The following is a 17,724-nucleotide window of genomic DNA, read 5'->3' as shown; positions in this document are numbered from 1 at the left end:
GCGGTATGATCTTGGCTCACTGCAAGCTCCGCCTCCCAGGTTCACCCCATTCTCCTGCCTCAGCCTCCCGAGTAGCTGGGACTACAGGCGCCCGCCACCATGCCTGGCTAATTTTTTGTATTTTTAGTAAAGACGGAGTTTCACTGTTAGCCAGGATGGTCTCAATCTCCTGACCTCGTGATCTGCCCGCCTTGGCCTCCCAAAGTGCTGGGATTACAGGTGTGAGCCACTGCACCGGGCCATGATTTTTGAATTTTATTTTAATTTTAGTTTTTTTGAGACAGAGTCTTGTTCTGTTGTCCAGGCTGAAGTGCAGTGGCACAATCTCAGCTCACTGCAACCTCTGTCTCTTGGGTTCAAGCAATTCTCCTGCCTCAGTCTCTCGAATAGCTTGGATTACAGGTGCCCACTACCATGCCTGGCTAATTTTTGTATTTTTATTTTTATTTATTTTTATTTTTTTGAGATGGAGTCTTGCTCTGTCACCCAGGCTGGAGTGCAGTGGCGTGATCTCGGCTCACTGCAAGCTCCGCCTCTCGGGTTCACACCATTCTCCTGCCTCAGGCTTCTGAGTAGCTGGGACTACAGGCGCCCGCCACCATGCCTGGCTAATTTTTTTGTATTTTTAGTACAGATGAGGTTTCACCATGTTAGCGAGGATGGTCTTGATCTCCTCACCTCGTGATCCATCTGCCTCAGTCTCCCAAAGTGCTGGGATTACAGGCATGAGCCACCACGTCCGGCCAATTTTTGTATTTTTAGTAGAGACAGGGTTTTGCCATGTTGGCCAGGCTAGTCTTGAACTCCTGACCTCAGGTGATCTGCCTGCCTCAGCCTCCCAAGTTCTGGGATTACAGGCGTGAGCCACTGTGCCCAGCCATGAATGTGATTTAACTAGAAAAAAATATAAGGAAACAAACAGGACAACTCAATGTAAGGGAAACACCACTTTAAGTTAGAACATAACTTTTGGAGATTAAAACACATAGGTCTTATTTTTAAATAATAAGGTAGAATAAAATTACAAGGAAGTCTGTTATTCCTAATGTAATTGCATTTTTATAACTGATATTATGGAAATTAAGTTTTGTATTTAAACCAATATAAATTCAGGACATAACTTAAAAATAAGGGAAGGTTGCTGGGGGAGGGAATGGAGGGAGGAAGGAAGGAAGAAGAGATAATCTGGATCTCAAAACATTACCTTCAGGGCTAGGTGGCCTATAATCCCAGAACTGTGGGAGGGTGAGGCGGGCGGATCACTTGAGGTCAAGAATTTGAGACCAGCATGGTCAACATGGTAAAACCTGATTTCTACTAAAAGCAAAAATTAGCCAGAGAATCCCTTGAGCCTGAGAGGCAGAGGTTGCAGTGAGTGGGAATTGCGCCACTGCACTGCAGCCTGGGTGACAGAGCAAGACTCTGTCTCAAAAAAAATAAAAAACACTTCTTTCAGAATAACATGAATCAATTAATCCAGTTTTTTTTCCTGGCAATAAGGTACCTGGTATAGCTGTTTTGCTTTAAATATTCACTTACTTACTTTGGATTTGTCACAGTTTGATCCTTGATGAATGTAAAGTAATTAGAAATGTTTCTGTCATAAGGCAACCATCCATGGGTTCCAATAACAGAATTCATGCTTATTGTTATCTGGAAAAGAACATATGAAGACTCCAATTAAATGAAATATTATGGAAAGCAGCCCAGAATAACCAGATGCTCACATGACATTGGCATTTATCACTTAGGGAATACTGTGAGACTGTGTACTTCAAACATGAAATGCATTAGGAACATCTTAAGATAATTCAAACAGAAAAAGTTTTTTGTTTATCTTTTATTTTTGGAGCCAGGGTTTCACTCCGTTGCCCAGGCTGGAGTGCAGTGACATGATTTCAGCTTACTGCAACCTTCAGGCATGTGCCACCATGCCTGGCTAATTTTTGTATTCTTTGTAGAGACATTGTTTCACCATGTTGCCCAAGCTAGTCTCCAACTCCTGGGCTTAAGTGAGCCTCCCACCTCGGCCTCCCAAAGTGTTGGGATGACAGGCGTGAACCACCACATCTGGCCTTGTTTATCTTATTTTAAGAAAACTTGACCAATTTTTTTTTTTTTTTTTTTTTTTTTTGAGATAGAGTCTTGCTCTATCACCCAGGCTGGAATGCAGTGGCATGATCTCAGCTCACTACAACTTCCTGGGCACAAGCAATCCTCTGACCTCAGCCTCCTGAGTAGCTGGGACCACAGGCATGCACCACCATGCCTGGCTAATTTTTTGTATTTTGGTGGAGATGGGGTTTCGCCATGTTGCCCAGGCTGGTCTCAAACTCCTAAGCTCAAGCAATCCACCCACAGCCTCCCAAGTTCTGGGATTACAGATGTGAGCCACTGCGCTCAGCCCAATTTATCTTTCTTTAGGAAGATTATTTTTTCTCATGATTTCTCAAAGTTTATTAGCAGTTATTAGCTGGCAGTTGGAAGAAATTCAGGGACCAGTCTTACCATAAAAATCTAATATATATCATTTAGAACATAAACCAGAAGCAGAATTTACAATGAATTGTTAAGGTCTCCCTGTAGTGACAGTCATAGTGAGTAAGTTCTCTTCTCTTCAAAATGAAAAGCCTTTATCTTCTTGATTATAAAAGTTAACAAGTTACCCCACACAAAGGAAATTCTGGTAACTTTAAAAAACGCAGGCACTTTGTAAGGCTCAGGTGGGAGGATCACTTGAGCTCAGGAGTTTGAGACCAGCCTGGGCAACATGGCAAAACCTGATCTCTACAAAAAATACAAAAATTATCTGGCCATGGTGGTGTGTATCTGTAGTCCCAGCTACTCAGGAGGCTGGGGTGGAAGGGTCACCTGAGCCCAGGAGGTCAATGCTGCAGTGAGCTGTGATCGGCACTCCAGCTTGGGTGACAGGGTAAGACTCTGTCTAAAAAAAAAATATATATATATATTTATACATATGTATTACAATTGATATTCACAAGATTGCCACTGCTCAAAAAGTACTATTACTATTTTTGTATATCTTTTTATTTTTATTTTTGTTTTACTTAGAAGGAGTCTCGCTCTTGTCATCCAGGTTGGAGCGCAGTGGCGTGATCTTGGCTCACCGCAACCTCCACCTCCTGGATTCAAGTGATTCTCCTGCCTCAGCCTCCCAAGTAGCTGGAATTACAGGCGCCTGTCTCCATGCCTCTCTAATTTTTTGTGTTTTTAGTAGAGGCAGGGTTTCACCATGTTGCCCAAACTGGTCTTGAACCTTTGACCTCAAGTGATCCGCCCACCTCGGCCTCCCAAAGTGCTGGGATTACAGGCATGGGCCACTGTGCCCAGCCTATTTTTGTATATCTTTTTATATTTTATTTTCTGAGCAAATGTTGCCCAGGCTAGTCTTGAACTCCTGGGCTCAAGCAATCTGCTTGTCTCAGCCTCCCAAAGCACTGGGATTACAGGCATGAACTACCGTGCATAGTCGAAAAGTGGCTTTTAAAAAATATTTATTTTCTCTTTTTTTTTCTAAGTTGTAATGAATATAGACATGGCAGTGTGAAAAAGGTAAAAATCAGCTTACCAGTAACTCAGGGCTGCCTTGAGACATAAAAGAACGATACTGATTTTTGGGGACGGTGGCCTTTAATAGTGGAATACCATCACTAATCCCCTATAAAATAAAAGAGGTTTAGTGCCTGGTTCTGCTCATCTTTATTAGGTACAAATTACTGAAAACCATTTCTTTAAATAAGGATGAATCCTGTGATACATCATTTTACTCTCTTGAAACATCTAATCAATTAATTTAAAATGAAGGAAAGAAATTATATACCATGTATAGGTGGCATACTTGAAACTTCTGAAACCCATCACCTTATATTCAACTACACTGCTTTTAAAAAGAGATATAGATTTCAAAGAGCAGCAATAATTTAAAACAGCCAATGATTTAGGATCTATCCTAAGTTATACTGACATAAATATAAAGCAGAAAATATGGATCATATAAGATAAGCCAAATGAGAAAATTGGTCATAATTTATAGAAACGTCCTTTTGGGTCTAACTTTCAAAAAATACATCTAACCCATTAACTGGGATACTTCCTGAAAGCCACAGTAGGACCAGAAAATAAAGACAGCACTCAGAAAACATCTGCCATTATCTTATAACAATGTGAAAGAGAACAATAATTTGAACTCAGTTCCTTGATGTGACAATAATTCACAAGTGATACCTAATATTTACTAGGTAAATGATAACATTATTGGGTATGCACTATGTATCAGGTGTTGTTCTAAGAACTTAATAGGAAGTAAGTAACAAATTATAAAATTCATTATAACTTATAGAATTATAAAAAGTTGGTGATTATCTTTTCTCTTCATGTTGTCAATTAATCCAGAGAAGAATGACTTGCATATGAACAAGGCAAAATGAAAATGGTGCCTGAAAAAAACCCATTTATTAAGCCCTTGCTTTCACTACTACCTCTACTTTCTTCACAATTTGAACACCTATGAAGAGATGACCTACAAAAGGCCTTCTCTTTTCATGTTAATATATGGGGAAATACCTCTTATGAGAACGAAAAGGGATTAACAAGCTATTGGTACCTAAGGAAATCTATTGTGTTCTTTATACTGATCCAGATACTGAATGTGTCCTGGAGAAAGCTACTATGTGACATGGTGGGTACAGAGAAGGGCAAATGTGTTGCCGCACCTGCAGATGGAACTTGGAATGTACTATATTACAACAAAAGTCACAAATGATTACATAAGATGAAAATAGTTCTATTGGCATTATAGAATAAATATAGTATTGCACGTCCATCAGATTATGGATCAAATAGGGTCTCATGTGTTGTTTTACATGCAGTAAAGAGTTAACAGAGCAGTCCTGGGACTGCCATCATTATTATAGAAAGGCCTACTTGCAAGACTGGCCTTTGGTTGGCATCTGGGACTTGGCTGGCGAACAGTTCCTCCTTACACTGACATAAACTTTCCCTCAATGACAAGGGTGGCTCACTACACCTAGACTGTGCAAATAGTATGGTTTATGCTAAACACTTGTTTTTCTTCTGGAGTCTGGAATTTTGGTATGTGCTAGGCAGAGGCGTGTGTATGCGACCAGCCTCCAATAAAAACCTTGGGCACTGGGTCTCTAATGAGCTTCTCTGATGACAAAAAATGTGTTTCCACATTTCATTACTGAAAGAATTAAGTAGGTCTTATGTGATTCCACTAGGAGAGGTCTCTTGAACACTTCTGCCTGGCTTCCCCTGGACGTCACACCATCTGCCTTTTCCCTTTGCTGATGCTGCTTTGTATCCTTTCACTGTAATAAATCTTAGCCATGAGCACATCTACTTGTTGAATTCCGTGAGTCTTTCTGGCAAATCACTGAACCTGGGGGTAGTCGGAGACTCCCAACACATCCTGGGAATTGGTTACAATTTCTGAGCATTGTTTTTATGTGTTCTGAGTTCTACAGATACTTTTGGAAACAACCAAGTTTGCAGAATTTGTATTGCAACCCTACAATACAAATAACTATTTCAGTAAACATGGATTTAGGAAAAGAGTGACAGATTAATTTTGAAATGATTTCACAAACACGTGAAAGCATTTCCATACCAAAATATAGTGGTGTTAATATTATTAAATACAAAATATTAAATAAAAATATTTAATTCTTACATCAACTAAAAAATACAGTGATGCTTACAATACTGTTCATTTGAGTAAAATTTATTATAAAACTTTTTTTTTTTTTTGAGACAGAGTGTTTCATTTTTTTTGAGACAGAGTCTCGCTCTGAGTGCAGTGGCGTGATCTTGGCTCACTGCAAGCTCCACCGCCTGGATTTACACCAATCTCCTACCTCAGCCTCCTGAGTAGCCGGGACTACAGGCGCCCGTCACCACGTCTGGCTAATTTTTTGTATTTTTTAGTACAGACGGGGTTTCACCGTGTTAGCTAGGATGGTCTTGATCTCCTGACCTCGTGATCCACTGGTCTCAGCCTCCCAAAGTGCTGGGATTACAGGCGTGAGCCACCATGCCCGGCCAAAGCTTTAACTATTATAAAACTCATAAACATTTTTTATACTACATTATCAAAAAATTCTATTTTTTGGTAATTGATTTTCCCATGGTTATTGAATCTGAGAAACATGCTACAGTGATACTGTAATGCAGGGTTTTACAAACTACAACCTGTGGGACAAAGCCAGCCCACCACCTGTTTTGTAGGCGGTGGGTGAGCTAAGAATGGGTTTTATATTTTTAGATGATTACATTTTAAGTGGTTATATATGTACCTACAGAATATCTTTGAGTTTGCCTTTTGGCCTGCAAAGCCCAAAATATTTACCAGTTAGACCTATCTCACTGCTGCACACTTTTCAAATAAGTTATTATTTGACAGAAGAAAAAGTTTACCAACCTCGGCTGTATTGCAGAGACTGTTCAAGGCATATCTTCAAACTTAGTAACTTTTTATTTTCAATTTTCTTTTTGTGAAGGGTTAATGCTATCTGTCCTAACCACATTCACAGGTATGAATGCATTTTATAATCATATTCTGAATTACTGCAAGTAATTTAATATGTACATTTAAACATTTGAATTTTTTACTTAAACTCTTTCAATTACACCATTAAGTACTCTTGTTTTACTAGACTGCTTATTCTATCAATTAACAACGTAACTTATTAGGATCTATTTTATATATGAGCAGACATTATAATTAAGAGCTATTAAAATATTATCTCCATCTACATATCATCTCGATTGTCACAAGAAGCATTTTAAATCAAATTATTTATTCTTCTTTGTCAGGAAAATGTGAAGTAGATGAAAGAAAGCCAAGAAAAACAGTTCAGACTACCACTCAGCAGCAAACAAAAGCTTCCAATAAAAATGTTTTAAAAATCCAACAACAGATTATTACTGTATAATTTACTATCTCAAATTAAATATTATAATCCTTACTTCCCATTAAATAATAAAAGGACTTTAAAATGTACAGAATTTAGAGAAAACTCTTTCTGATATTACCAAGTTGGATATTACCTCTATAAAAAATGACTTGAGTTCAGGAAGGTGTTGAAACAGGTTTAGGGTTGAAGTGTCTATTTTGGTCGGCTTCTGCACTGCTTCTTCTGCTGATAATCTTGGAGGGTGTGGTTCCTTCAAAATAATTTTAAGGAAAAAACAATTCCATATCTATATTATTAATCTCTCACTATGTTCCTTCATATACACTAGGCTCTAGCTACAATGAATTACATACCATGCATTGCTGACAATTCTAGGTGTTGGCTCAGACTATTCTCTTAGCAGAGTTACTACTTTCTTCATTTCTTTGGAAACCCCACTTCTACTTTAAAGTTTTTCTTATTGATATCTCTCCTAAATTTTTAAGTCAGAATGTATTATTCTTTTATTATTTTTCCTTGGCAAATAATTTATATTTTAATTATAACTTATTTCTTTCTATATTGGATTACACATAGTTGTTTATGGTCTGTCTTCCCCAACTAGATTATAAGTGCCTTAAAGCTAGAGAAGCCTTATTCATTTTTGGATTTCCATACTAGACTAGTATCTTACACGTGTTAGATGCTTGGTAAAATTAAATGTAGTGTTCAAAATTCAGAATGTATAATTTGGATGAATCTTTAATTCCTTGACAAGATCAAAATGTCAACACTGGCCAGGCGTGGTGGCTCACACCTGAAATGCTAGCATTTTGGGAGGCTGAGGTGGGGGGATCACTTGAGGTCAGAAGTTCAATACCATACTGGCTAACATGGTGAAACCCTGTCTCTACTAAAAATACAAAAATTGGTCAGGCATAGTAGTGTGCACTTATCGTTCCAGCTACTTGAGAGGCTGAGGTAGGAGAATCGCTTGAACCCACAAGATGGAAGTTGCAGTGAGCCGAGATCGTGCCACTGCACTCCAGCCTGGGTGACAGTGAGACTCCATCTCAAAAAAAAAAAAAAAGGAAAAAAAGAAAAAAAGTCAATACTATCAGAATCAAATTATAGGTACTGCTGCATACTTTTCAAGTAAATTATTACTCTTCCTCAACTTTCATGTCAGAGACACAGAACAGTATCACCTATATAAATATGAAATAAATGGCAAGTAAAAATGAATATTTCAAAGGCACAGTTAAAAGTCAAAACAGAATTCTATCTAAAGTAAATTCTTGCATCTCTACAACAAAATATTGATTATAGGCAATAGATGTGAAAGCTGTAAGTACAAAAATATTTAGCTTTTAGACCAGGCGTGGTGGCTCACACTTGTAATCTCAGGACTTTGGGAGGCTGAGGCAGGCAGATCACCTGAGGTCAGGAGCTAGAGACCAGACTGCCCAACAAGGCGAAACTCCATCTCTCCTAAAAATTAGCCAGGTGTGGTGGCGGGCGCCTATAATCCCAGCTACTTGGGAGGCTGAGGCAGGAGAATCGCTTGAACCCAGGAGGTGGAGGTTGCAGTGAGTCGAAATCGCGCCATTGCACTCCAGCCCAGGCAACAAGAGCAAAACTCCGTCTCAAAAAAAAAAAAAAAAAGCTTTTAATAGATATTATTCATTTTATTTCAAATCAAAGGATGATTTTTGTATCATTTTTATGACAATAAAAACTAACAGCACCACTTGTAAAACAAAAAGAAAGGTAAAACAGGTGTGAAAATATGATAGCATCTATTTCAAAGCCCTATGAAACATTCTGTTTTAGTCTGTTACTTTTGCCTTCTGACTGTACCAGAGGGTAAGGGATAAAGCACTGACTTCATATACGACTATTCTGTAAAAACCAATGTTGGAGGTTCCAAGCAAACCGTTGCTAAGGAACAGTACCAGTTACAAAGTTTAGCCCAATTACTGTATTGACAGAAGTACACCTATAAGTTAGAGCTTAGATACACTACTGTTGTAATAGCTGTGGTGATTTCATTTCAATACTGTATTCAAGAGAGATACAAAGATGATTAAGATAAAGTTGCTGCCTTTAATGTATTTATAATGTACTGAGGCAAATGGATAAATATACAACCTAAGGCAGAAAGTGTCATAATTAGGTAGCAAATAAAGGCCCATAAGAACATTTTAAGAGATCTAGTTTAACAGGGGGCTTACAGCTACGAATTCAGAGGAAACATGGCATGCTAGAAAGGCTCTGGAGTTAGATGGTCAGGCATATAATCCTAGTCACTTTCTTGTTGTGTAAACTTAGAAAAAAGTATTTAGTTTCTCAGAGGCGTTATAGGCTAGGTATTACTTTCTGTAAGGCTTGGTTTTATCTCCTGAAAAATGAGGATAACTGAATTTTTACTAAGAAGATTAGGTGAAGATTAGGTAAAGTACCTAACAAACACAGTGATTGCTTAAGAACATATCTAGTTAATAAATTCTTTTTTATGTATTCCACATCATTAAATTCATATACTGAAAAAGATCAAGACATCTTTGAAATCTAACATTAGATTAATTTCCATGAATCCAAACCCGTGTGTTATCAGGAAGATGATTTAATTTCAGATACTAGTATGGGGAAAGAAATATATGTAGTTTATTTAATAATTTGATTCTACATTTTAAATATTCTATAATTTGATTTTTAGGACTGGGTTTGGGCTCTGGAAAGTAAGTGCCTTTTTGGGCAGATGTGAGCTATTAGAAGTTTTACATGTGGAATGAGTCCCAATATGAGGACAGTTTTAATGGCATACCCTAACTGGTACTCAGTTTTTCCTCTTGGAAATAATAAAAGACTTTCTGAGCAAATAGAAATCTTTCTGTAACTGAGAGCAATTGGCTACACATATGGATCTTGACTGCAATATTTTGTTATATACTTAAATCTACTTCTTAAGTTGACTTAAATCTACTTCTGAAGTTGTCGATAACACATATGACTTACCTTTAATAATTGACAAGGTGTTTGCCCAAAATTATTAATCATCCCTTCTAAGGCTTTTCTTTCTTTCTCATCTGTTAAGGAATCCAGATCCACAGCTCCTAAAACCAGGAGAAGAAGTCAACTTAATACAGAGTGAAAATAAATCAGCAAGCCACATCACTGATTAATGTATCAGGCTCACTGGTGCGTGTGTGTGTGTGTATATACACAGTCTTGCAGTGTTGCCCAGGCTGGAGTGCAGTGGTATGCTCTCGACTCACTGCAACCTCCACCTCCTGGGTTCAAGTGATTCTCCTGCCTCAGTCTCCTGAGTAGCTGGGACTACAGGTGCATGCCACCACGCCCAGCTAATTTTATTTTTAGTAGAGATCGGGTTTCACTATGTTGACCAGGCTGGTATTGAACTCCTGACCTCAGGTGATCTGCCTGCCCCAGCCTCCCAAAGTGCCGGGATTACAGGCGTGACCCACCACCCCGGCCTCGTTGGTATAGTTTCAATAAAATATTATTCTATTCTTCAATTTATAACATTGTGAAAAGGTAATTTTAAAAAATCAGCAACTCATCAAACATTAAATATATGTAAAAATTAGCTAAAATATTTTAAGCAATTGAAAGTTAAATGATATTCTCTGAAGATTTCTACTGGGGGAGGGGTGGTGGGTCATGCCTGTAATCCCAGCACTTTGTGAGGCTGAGGCGGGAGGATTGCTTGAGACCTGGAGTTTGAAACCAGCCTAGGCAACAAAGTGAGACTTCATCTCTCTAAAAAATTTTAAAAATTAGCTGGGTGTGGTGGTAAGGCAGGAGGGACTGGTTGACCCCAGGAGTTCCAGGTTGCAGTCAAGTATGATTATGCCACTGCACTCTAGCCTGGGTGAAAGAGCAAGACCCTGTCACAAAATAAAAAAAAAAAAAAAATAAAAGTTTCTTTTGCAAAAATACAAACTATACTCAGAGTATACCTAATTGTTTTGGTCATAATAGCCAAACTCAAACAAGAGTAATAACTACACAAAAATACTGCTTTAAGTTATTGCTTGAAACAAAGGTTTCGAAAGGTAATATTCTGGTTAACTGATTATACTCAGCCACATCTAATATGGATTGTTACATGACTAGTAATTGGCTAAACTAGGTAAGTCCAAGCTTCTAACAGCCATGCAATACTTTCTCCTTACAGACCTATTACCTGAATGGATACGGCATGGCAAAAATATGCCCATTTACCAAAAGTCTCTCACTGTATTCACATTCACATAACTTCATAGTATTCACAATCTTTAGAACTATTAGTCTATTTAAGGATTGGTAAGAACTACTTTTTAAAAATCATTTTAAGGCCATCAGAAAATACTCTTGATTCTGAGCTAAATAATGTCATCATATGTATCATTTGAAGAATTTGTTATTTGTAATTTCAAAGGCCTTGTTTCAAAATCTGCTACTGTTTAATACTGAATATTTAATGTTTGACTCAACTGAATAGGACAAATATGTTAGAGATCAAAAACTTTTATGATGTTAATAAGTGACATTTATAATTAGACTGGCATATATACACTTAACTACTATTACAAAAACAGCAGCAGTCTCCTAATCTTTCGAGTAAAAAGATGTTTTGAAAATGTAGTCCTTCTCATATTAAATAGGCCCAAAATAACTGTAAACATATATATATATATATATATATATATATTTTTTTTTTTTTTTTTTTTTTTGAGACGGAGTCTCGCTCTGTCACCCAGGCTGTGGCCGGATCTCAGCTCACTGCAAGCTCCACCTCCCGGGTTCACGCCATTCTCCTGCCTCAGCCTCCCGGGTAGCTGGGACTACAGGCGCCGCCACCTCGCCCGGCTAGTTTTTTGTAGTTTTTAGTAGAGACGGGGTTTCACCGTGTTAGCCAGGATGGTCTCGATCGCCTGACCTCGTGATCCGCCCGTCTCGGCCTCCCAAAGTGCTGGGATTACAGGCTTGAGCCACCGCGCCCGGCCTGTAAACATATATTAAACAATAGTTTGTATCACAGTAAAGCAAGAGAAAAAGTGTATAGATTTATACCTTCATAACTACAATAATAGAAAACGTTGAGTGCCTCTACTGCAGCTGGTCCCCTCTGTTTATAGCCAAAGATCAGATCTATCCATTCATGAAGATGAGCTGAAACATATTCAGACTCCTAGGAAAAGAAAAAATTTAATAATTAATATAGAGATATCTTCCAACTGCAATGTAAATTCGGTTCTTTAAAAAAGTAAGAACAAATGAAACATTTCCACACACAAACCTTTCTGGTGGCAAAATAAAATTATCTCGAAATAATGGCAAGCATTTATTCAATATCTACTATATATATTAACGATTCCTATCTACTATAATGTAGATATATTTATTAATATTAATACATGCATTTCCTAATAGGCAAATAAAATACAAATATGCTTATAACAGCCCAAAAATAATAACAAAAGAGCTAAAAGACAGCTATGGAATGCATCTCTGTGGTAAAATTTCCACTGAAATAGTTGTCTAGAAATTCAATTCAAGAAAAAAAAAAAGATCAATTTAAGGAAACAATGAAACCACACTTAGGTGGACAAAATGGCTGCAAATCATTCTCTCCCTCACAGTAACCACTTACTAAGAGGACAGGGTGGCAGGTAGAGACCTCCTGGAAATTACTAGTGATAACTTGAAAGACAGTGAGGAAATTGTTGAAATTGGAGACAGGAGAAAACGGGACTCATGTTTTAGTTATATGAAAGAAAGAATGAACTCATGAATTTGGGTATACAGACTTCCAAACAGAACATTTTAAGTGCCATTTGGCTTCCTTCAGGTGCCTATGATAAAGTATGAGAGGAGTAAGATGGGTTAAAAAGTGAACTATTTGATTTTTTTGTGGGGGAGACGGAATCTCTCGCTCTGTCACCCAGGTTGGGGTGCAGTGGTGTGATCTTGGCTCACTGCAACCTCTGCCTCCCACAGGTTCAAGAGATTCTACTGTTCAGCCTCCCAAGTAGTTGGGATTACAGGTGCCCCTGCTACCACGCCCAGCTAATTTTTTGTATTTTCAGTAGAGATGGTTTTTTTTTTTTTTTTTTTTTTTTGAGACGGAGTCTTGCTCTGTCGCCCAGGCTGGAGTGCAGTGGCTGGATCTCAGCTCACTGCAAGCTCCGCCTCCCGGGTTTACGCCATTCTCCTGCCTCAGCCTCCCGAGTAGCTGGGACTACAGGCGCCCGCCACCTCGCTGGGCTAGTTTTTCTTTTTTTTGTATTTTTTAGTAGAGACGGGGTTTCACCATGTTAGCCTGGATGGTCTCGATCTCCTGACCTCGTGATCCGCCCGTCTAGGCCTCCCAAAGTGCTGGGATTACAGGCTTGAGCCACTGCGCCCGGCCAGAGATGGGGTTTTAACATGTTGGCCAGACTGGTCTCAAACTCCTGACCTCAGGTGATCCACCTGCCTTGGCCTCCCAAAGCGCTGGATTACAGGTGTGGGCCACCACGCCCAGCCAAAAGTGAACTATTTGATTTTTAAGCACAATTTAAAGAAAACATAAAAAAGCCAGATATTGCTGGATTCAAAAATAAAACCATTGCAAGAGCCAGGCATGGTGGCTCATGTCTGTTATCCCAGCACTTTGGGAGGGCAGAGCAGGTGGATCGCTTGAGCCCAGGAGCTCCAGACCAGCCTGGGCAACATGGCGAAACCCCCGCTCCACTACAAAAAATTAGCTGGGAATGGTGATATGCACCTATAGTCCCAGCTACTTAGGAGGCTGAGGTGGGAGGATCACCTGAGCCCAGGAGGACATGGCTGCAGTGAGTTGTGATAATGTCACTGCACTCCAGCCGGGGGACATTTCTCAGTCCCAGGATCTCTAGAGGGCAAAGACTCTCAAAATGAGAAATTGCCTAAGGCAACTATCAAATCAGAATGTCACCAGTAAAATAAAAGTTTAGTTCAAGTGTTTGGCTGTAAAATAATCTGTTGGGACCTCAGAAAGATTTAAGGTTGTACCCCACAGACCCACTCAACTAGAAAATAGAGTGTCTACGAATCTTAAGATCATTTTTCCATAGTAGCTGCCCATCCAACCCAAAGTAGAGAAGGGACTGCTTTGTAAAGTAATGTTGAATGGCTTTTGTCCAACAGACCTGACACATAAGAAACCTGTAAGGTTTGAAATGGAATTAGACTAGTTTAGAATAAAAGAGAAAAACTGTTTAAAAAAGAAAAGAGATCTTTGGCTTTCAATTCACTGTGGTTAGGAAAGAGGCTGACAAAAATACTCATGTAAACAAAGTTTTTTTTTTTTTTTTTAATGGAATAAAAAGAATGACTTAGTGAGGAGCCAAAGCTCAAAGGTAGAACCAAGAGCCACTGAGCACCCCTCTCAGGAAACAGGACTGGACCCTAATAGAAGATCTGAGAGCATGTCCTTACTGGAATTCTGAATTGCTATAAGCCAGTATTTGTATTTGTGACTGCTAGAAGCCTCCTATTTTCCTCCTCCTTTTGAATGGGAGTGTCTGTTAAAAGTTCTCTTATCCTTTCATACCACTGTTGTTACATAGGGGCAGATAACTTGCCTCTTTAGTTCAGGCTTCAGATCCAAGAGGAGCCACATCTGAGTAATTTCATCCACACACAGACTTGACTTACATAATGAGATCCTGAATTTTAGGCCTCAAGCCTTAATCCAGAATAGCAAACTACTATCTGTGGGTCAAATCTGAGTTGCTGCCAGATTTGTAGATTAGTAGTAGAATACAGCCACATCCATTTGTTTTTGCAGTACAACGGCAGAACTGAGTAGCTGCAACATAGATCTTATGACCAACGAAGCCAAAAGATTTACTATCTGTCCCTTTACAGAAACAATTTGCCAATTCCTTCCTTAATGAGATGAGGGTTTTAGGGGAAGGGTGTCTTGAGAGGAAGTGAATATATTTTGCATGTAGGAGTAAAATAATTTTTGACCAGAGGGCAGAATATATGTTGAGTAAAGATAGCTACAACTTCTTGCCAGGTGTGGTGGCTCATGCTTGTAATCCCAGCACTATGGGAGGCCGAGGCATGTGGATCACGAGATCAGGAGACTGAGACCATCCTGGCCAACACGGTGAAACCCAATCTCTACTAAAAATACAAAAAATTAGCCAGGCGTGGTGGTGGGCACCTGTAGCCCCAGCTACTCGGGAGGCTGAGGCAGGAGAATGGCATGAACCTGGGACACGGAGCCTGCAGTGAGCTGAGATCATGCCACTGCACTCCAGCCTGGGCGACAGAGTGAGACCCCATCTCAAAACAACAACAACAACAACAACAACAAAAATATAGCTACAAATTATTTCTCACTCTTAGCATTGAAAGATGCAGCTCAATTTCCCTCCTCTTCAATTGGCATTGATACTGTTACTGTTTAAACATTATAAAGTGGCAGAAGTGATGCTATGAAGAAATAGTGAAGTTTCCACTTTTGGAGAGCACTTAGCTGCCAGGTGAGGAGTCTCACTACCCAGTCGGAGAGGAGATATCCTGAGATTACATGGAGAGGGAGAAAAGCTAGTATCCTACTGTTTCAACACAGCCTTCAGATGACTCCAATCCCAGCTGCCACATGACTGTAACTAACTGCATGAGAACTTTAAGCAAGAGCAGAATTCCTCAGTTGAGGCCAGCTAACCCACTAAACTGTGGGAGATGATGATAAAATGGCTATACTTTTTTTTTTTATTGTTATACTTTAAGTTCTGGGATACATGTGCAGAACATGCAGGTTTGTTATGTAGGTATACATGTGCCATGGTGGTTTGCTGCACCCAACAACCCGTCAGCTACATTAGGTATTTCTCCTAAGGCTATCCTTCCCCTAAAATGGCTATACTTTTAAGCCACTGAATTTTGGAACAGTTTGTTACTCAGTAATACATAACTGAAATATATAATTCTAATATCTTATTAATAGGGTTGTGAAAGCTGTATGGATAAAAATGGAGTCCCTTATGCCAAAACCTAACAAAATCTAGTGGAGAGGCCATAAAGGAGGGGCTCTTATGCATACATGCCTACAATAAAGACTATCACAAAGACACTCTGAAAACCACAACCATACACCAAGAATACTTCTGTGAGGATGTCTGCCCAGCAACTGCCTGTTCAACCTTGGAATAATGCCATCCTTGTTATTAATCCTTGTGGTCAAGGATAATTGTTTCAAAACAACTTATGTAAACTTCCTCATTCTACCTTTAAAAACCTTTGCCTTCCTGGGTACATCTCTGGCCCCTAATGGTTCACAAGGGCATAAGCATTATCAGACGGCAGTTCATCATTCATTCCCAAATAAGTCTTTTTTTTTTTTTTTTTTTTTTTAAAGAGACAGGGTCTTGCTATATTGCCCAGGCTGGTCTTAAACTCCTGGGCTCAAGTGATCCTCTCATTGCAGCCTCCCAAGTAGCTGGGACTACAGGTGCACACCACCCACACTTGGCTGAACTTATTTTTGCTTTTCTAAATTTTTTCTAAATTCCTTATTCATGAATAGGGTTAAGGCTTACAAATATTATAATTGAATTCTGAATTTTATAAATATATACTTATTTTATAAATATATAATGATAAAAAATGTTTCCAAGTACTGGCTTCATTATTTTCAGAGTCCTCCAACATTTCAGCTTAGGTAGAGAATAAAGTGGGCTACTGTGGGGAAAAGTGGAGCCATCAGTATCATCTGCAAGATAGCAACACAATATCAATGTTAAACTAACCCTCACTAGTCCTTCAATTCCAAATTAGGAAATTTAACTAAAAACTAATACTTTATTATTATTATTTTTTGAGATGGAGTCTCGCTCTGTCTCCCAGGCTGGAGTGCAGTGGTGTGATCTCAGCTCACTGCAACCTCCGCCTCCTGGGTTCAAGAGATTCTCCTACCTCAGCCTTCTGAGTAGCTGGGATTACAGGCACACGCCACCACACCCAGCTATTTTTTGTATTTTTAGTAGAGATGGGGTTTCGCCATGTTGGCCAGGCTGGTTGCAAATTCCTGACCTCAGGTGATCTGCCCACCTTGGCCTCCCACAGTGCTGGGATTAGAGGCGTGAGCCACTGTGTCCAGCCATACATTTTTTAAAGTGGCATTTAAGGTTTAGCTGCCTTTTTTTTTTTTTTTTTTTTTTTTGAAACAGAGTCTCACTCTGTCACCCGGGCTGGAATGCAATGGCGTGATCTCAGCTAACTGCAATCTCTGCCTCCTGGGTTCAAGCGATTCTCCTGCCTCAGCCTCCTGAGTAGCTGGGATTATAGGCATGCGCCACCACGCCTGGCTAATTTTTTTATCTTTAGTTTCACCATGATGAAGTTTCACCACGTTGGCCAGGCTGATCTCTGAATTCCTGACCTCAGGTGAGGCCTTGGCCTCCTTCGTCTCCAAAAGTGCTAGCATTACAGGTGTGAGTCACTGTGCTTGGCTTAGATGTCTTTCTTTTAAAAGCTTAGTGAAATCCTTCAGAGAAAACAAAAATGTACTCATCCTTGTTAGACTTAAAATAAATGTGAAGGCCGGGCGCGGTGGCTCAAGCCTGTAATCCCAGCACTTTGGGAGGCCGAGACGGGCGGATCACGAGGTCAGGAGATCGAGACCATCCTGGCTAACACGGTGAAACCCCGTCTCTACTAAAAGATACAAAAAACTAGCCAGGCGACGTGGCGGGCGCCTGTAGTCCCAGCTACTCGGGAGGCTGAGGCAGGAGAATGGCGTGAA

The 17,724-nt window shown here is 39.5% G+C and overlaps 1 protein-coding gene across 2 annotated transcripts in view; it reads right to left on the bottom strand.

Annotated features, from left to right (window-relative positions):
- Positions 1 to 17,724, bottom strand: part of NBEAL1 (neurobeachin like 1) — a 218,639-nt gene that overhangs the window by 18,294 nt on the left and 182,621 nt on the right. For both annotated transcript variants that reach the window (XM_030916927.1, XM_010352612.2), the window contains 5 exons: positions 12,015 to 12,132; positions 9,954 to 10,051; positions 7,090 to 7,206; positions 3,590 to 3,679; positions 1,544 to 1,653 (listed from right to left, as the gene is read on the bottom strand). In XM_030916927.1, coding sequence (XP_030772787.1) covers positions 1,544 to 1,653; positions 3,590 to 3,679; positions 7,090 to 7,206; positions 9,954 to 10,051; positions 12,015 to 12,132 — 533 coding nt within the window. The remainder of the gene's footprint in view (positions 1 to 1,543; positions 1,654 to 3,589; positions 3,680 to 7,089; positions 7,207 to 9,953; positions 10,052 to 12,014; positions 12,133 to 17,724) is intronic.

The sequence above is a fragment of the Rhinopithecus roxellana genome, chromosome 14, assembly GCF_007565055.1.
Source record: "Rhinopithecus roxellana isolate Shanxi Qingling chromosome 14, ASM756505v1, whole genome shotgun sequence".
In the NCBI taxonomy this organism is placed as follows: domain Eukaryota; kingdom Metazoa; phylum Chordata; class Mammalia; order Primates; family Cercopithecidae; genus Rhinopithecus; species Rhinopithecus roxellana.
This window is presented reverse-complemented; position numbering and strand designations above follow the sequence as displayed.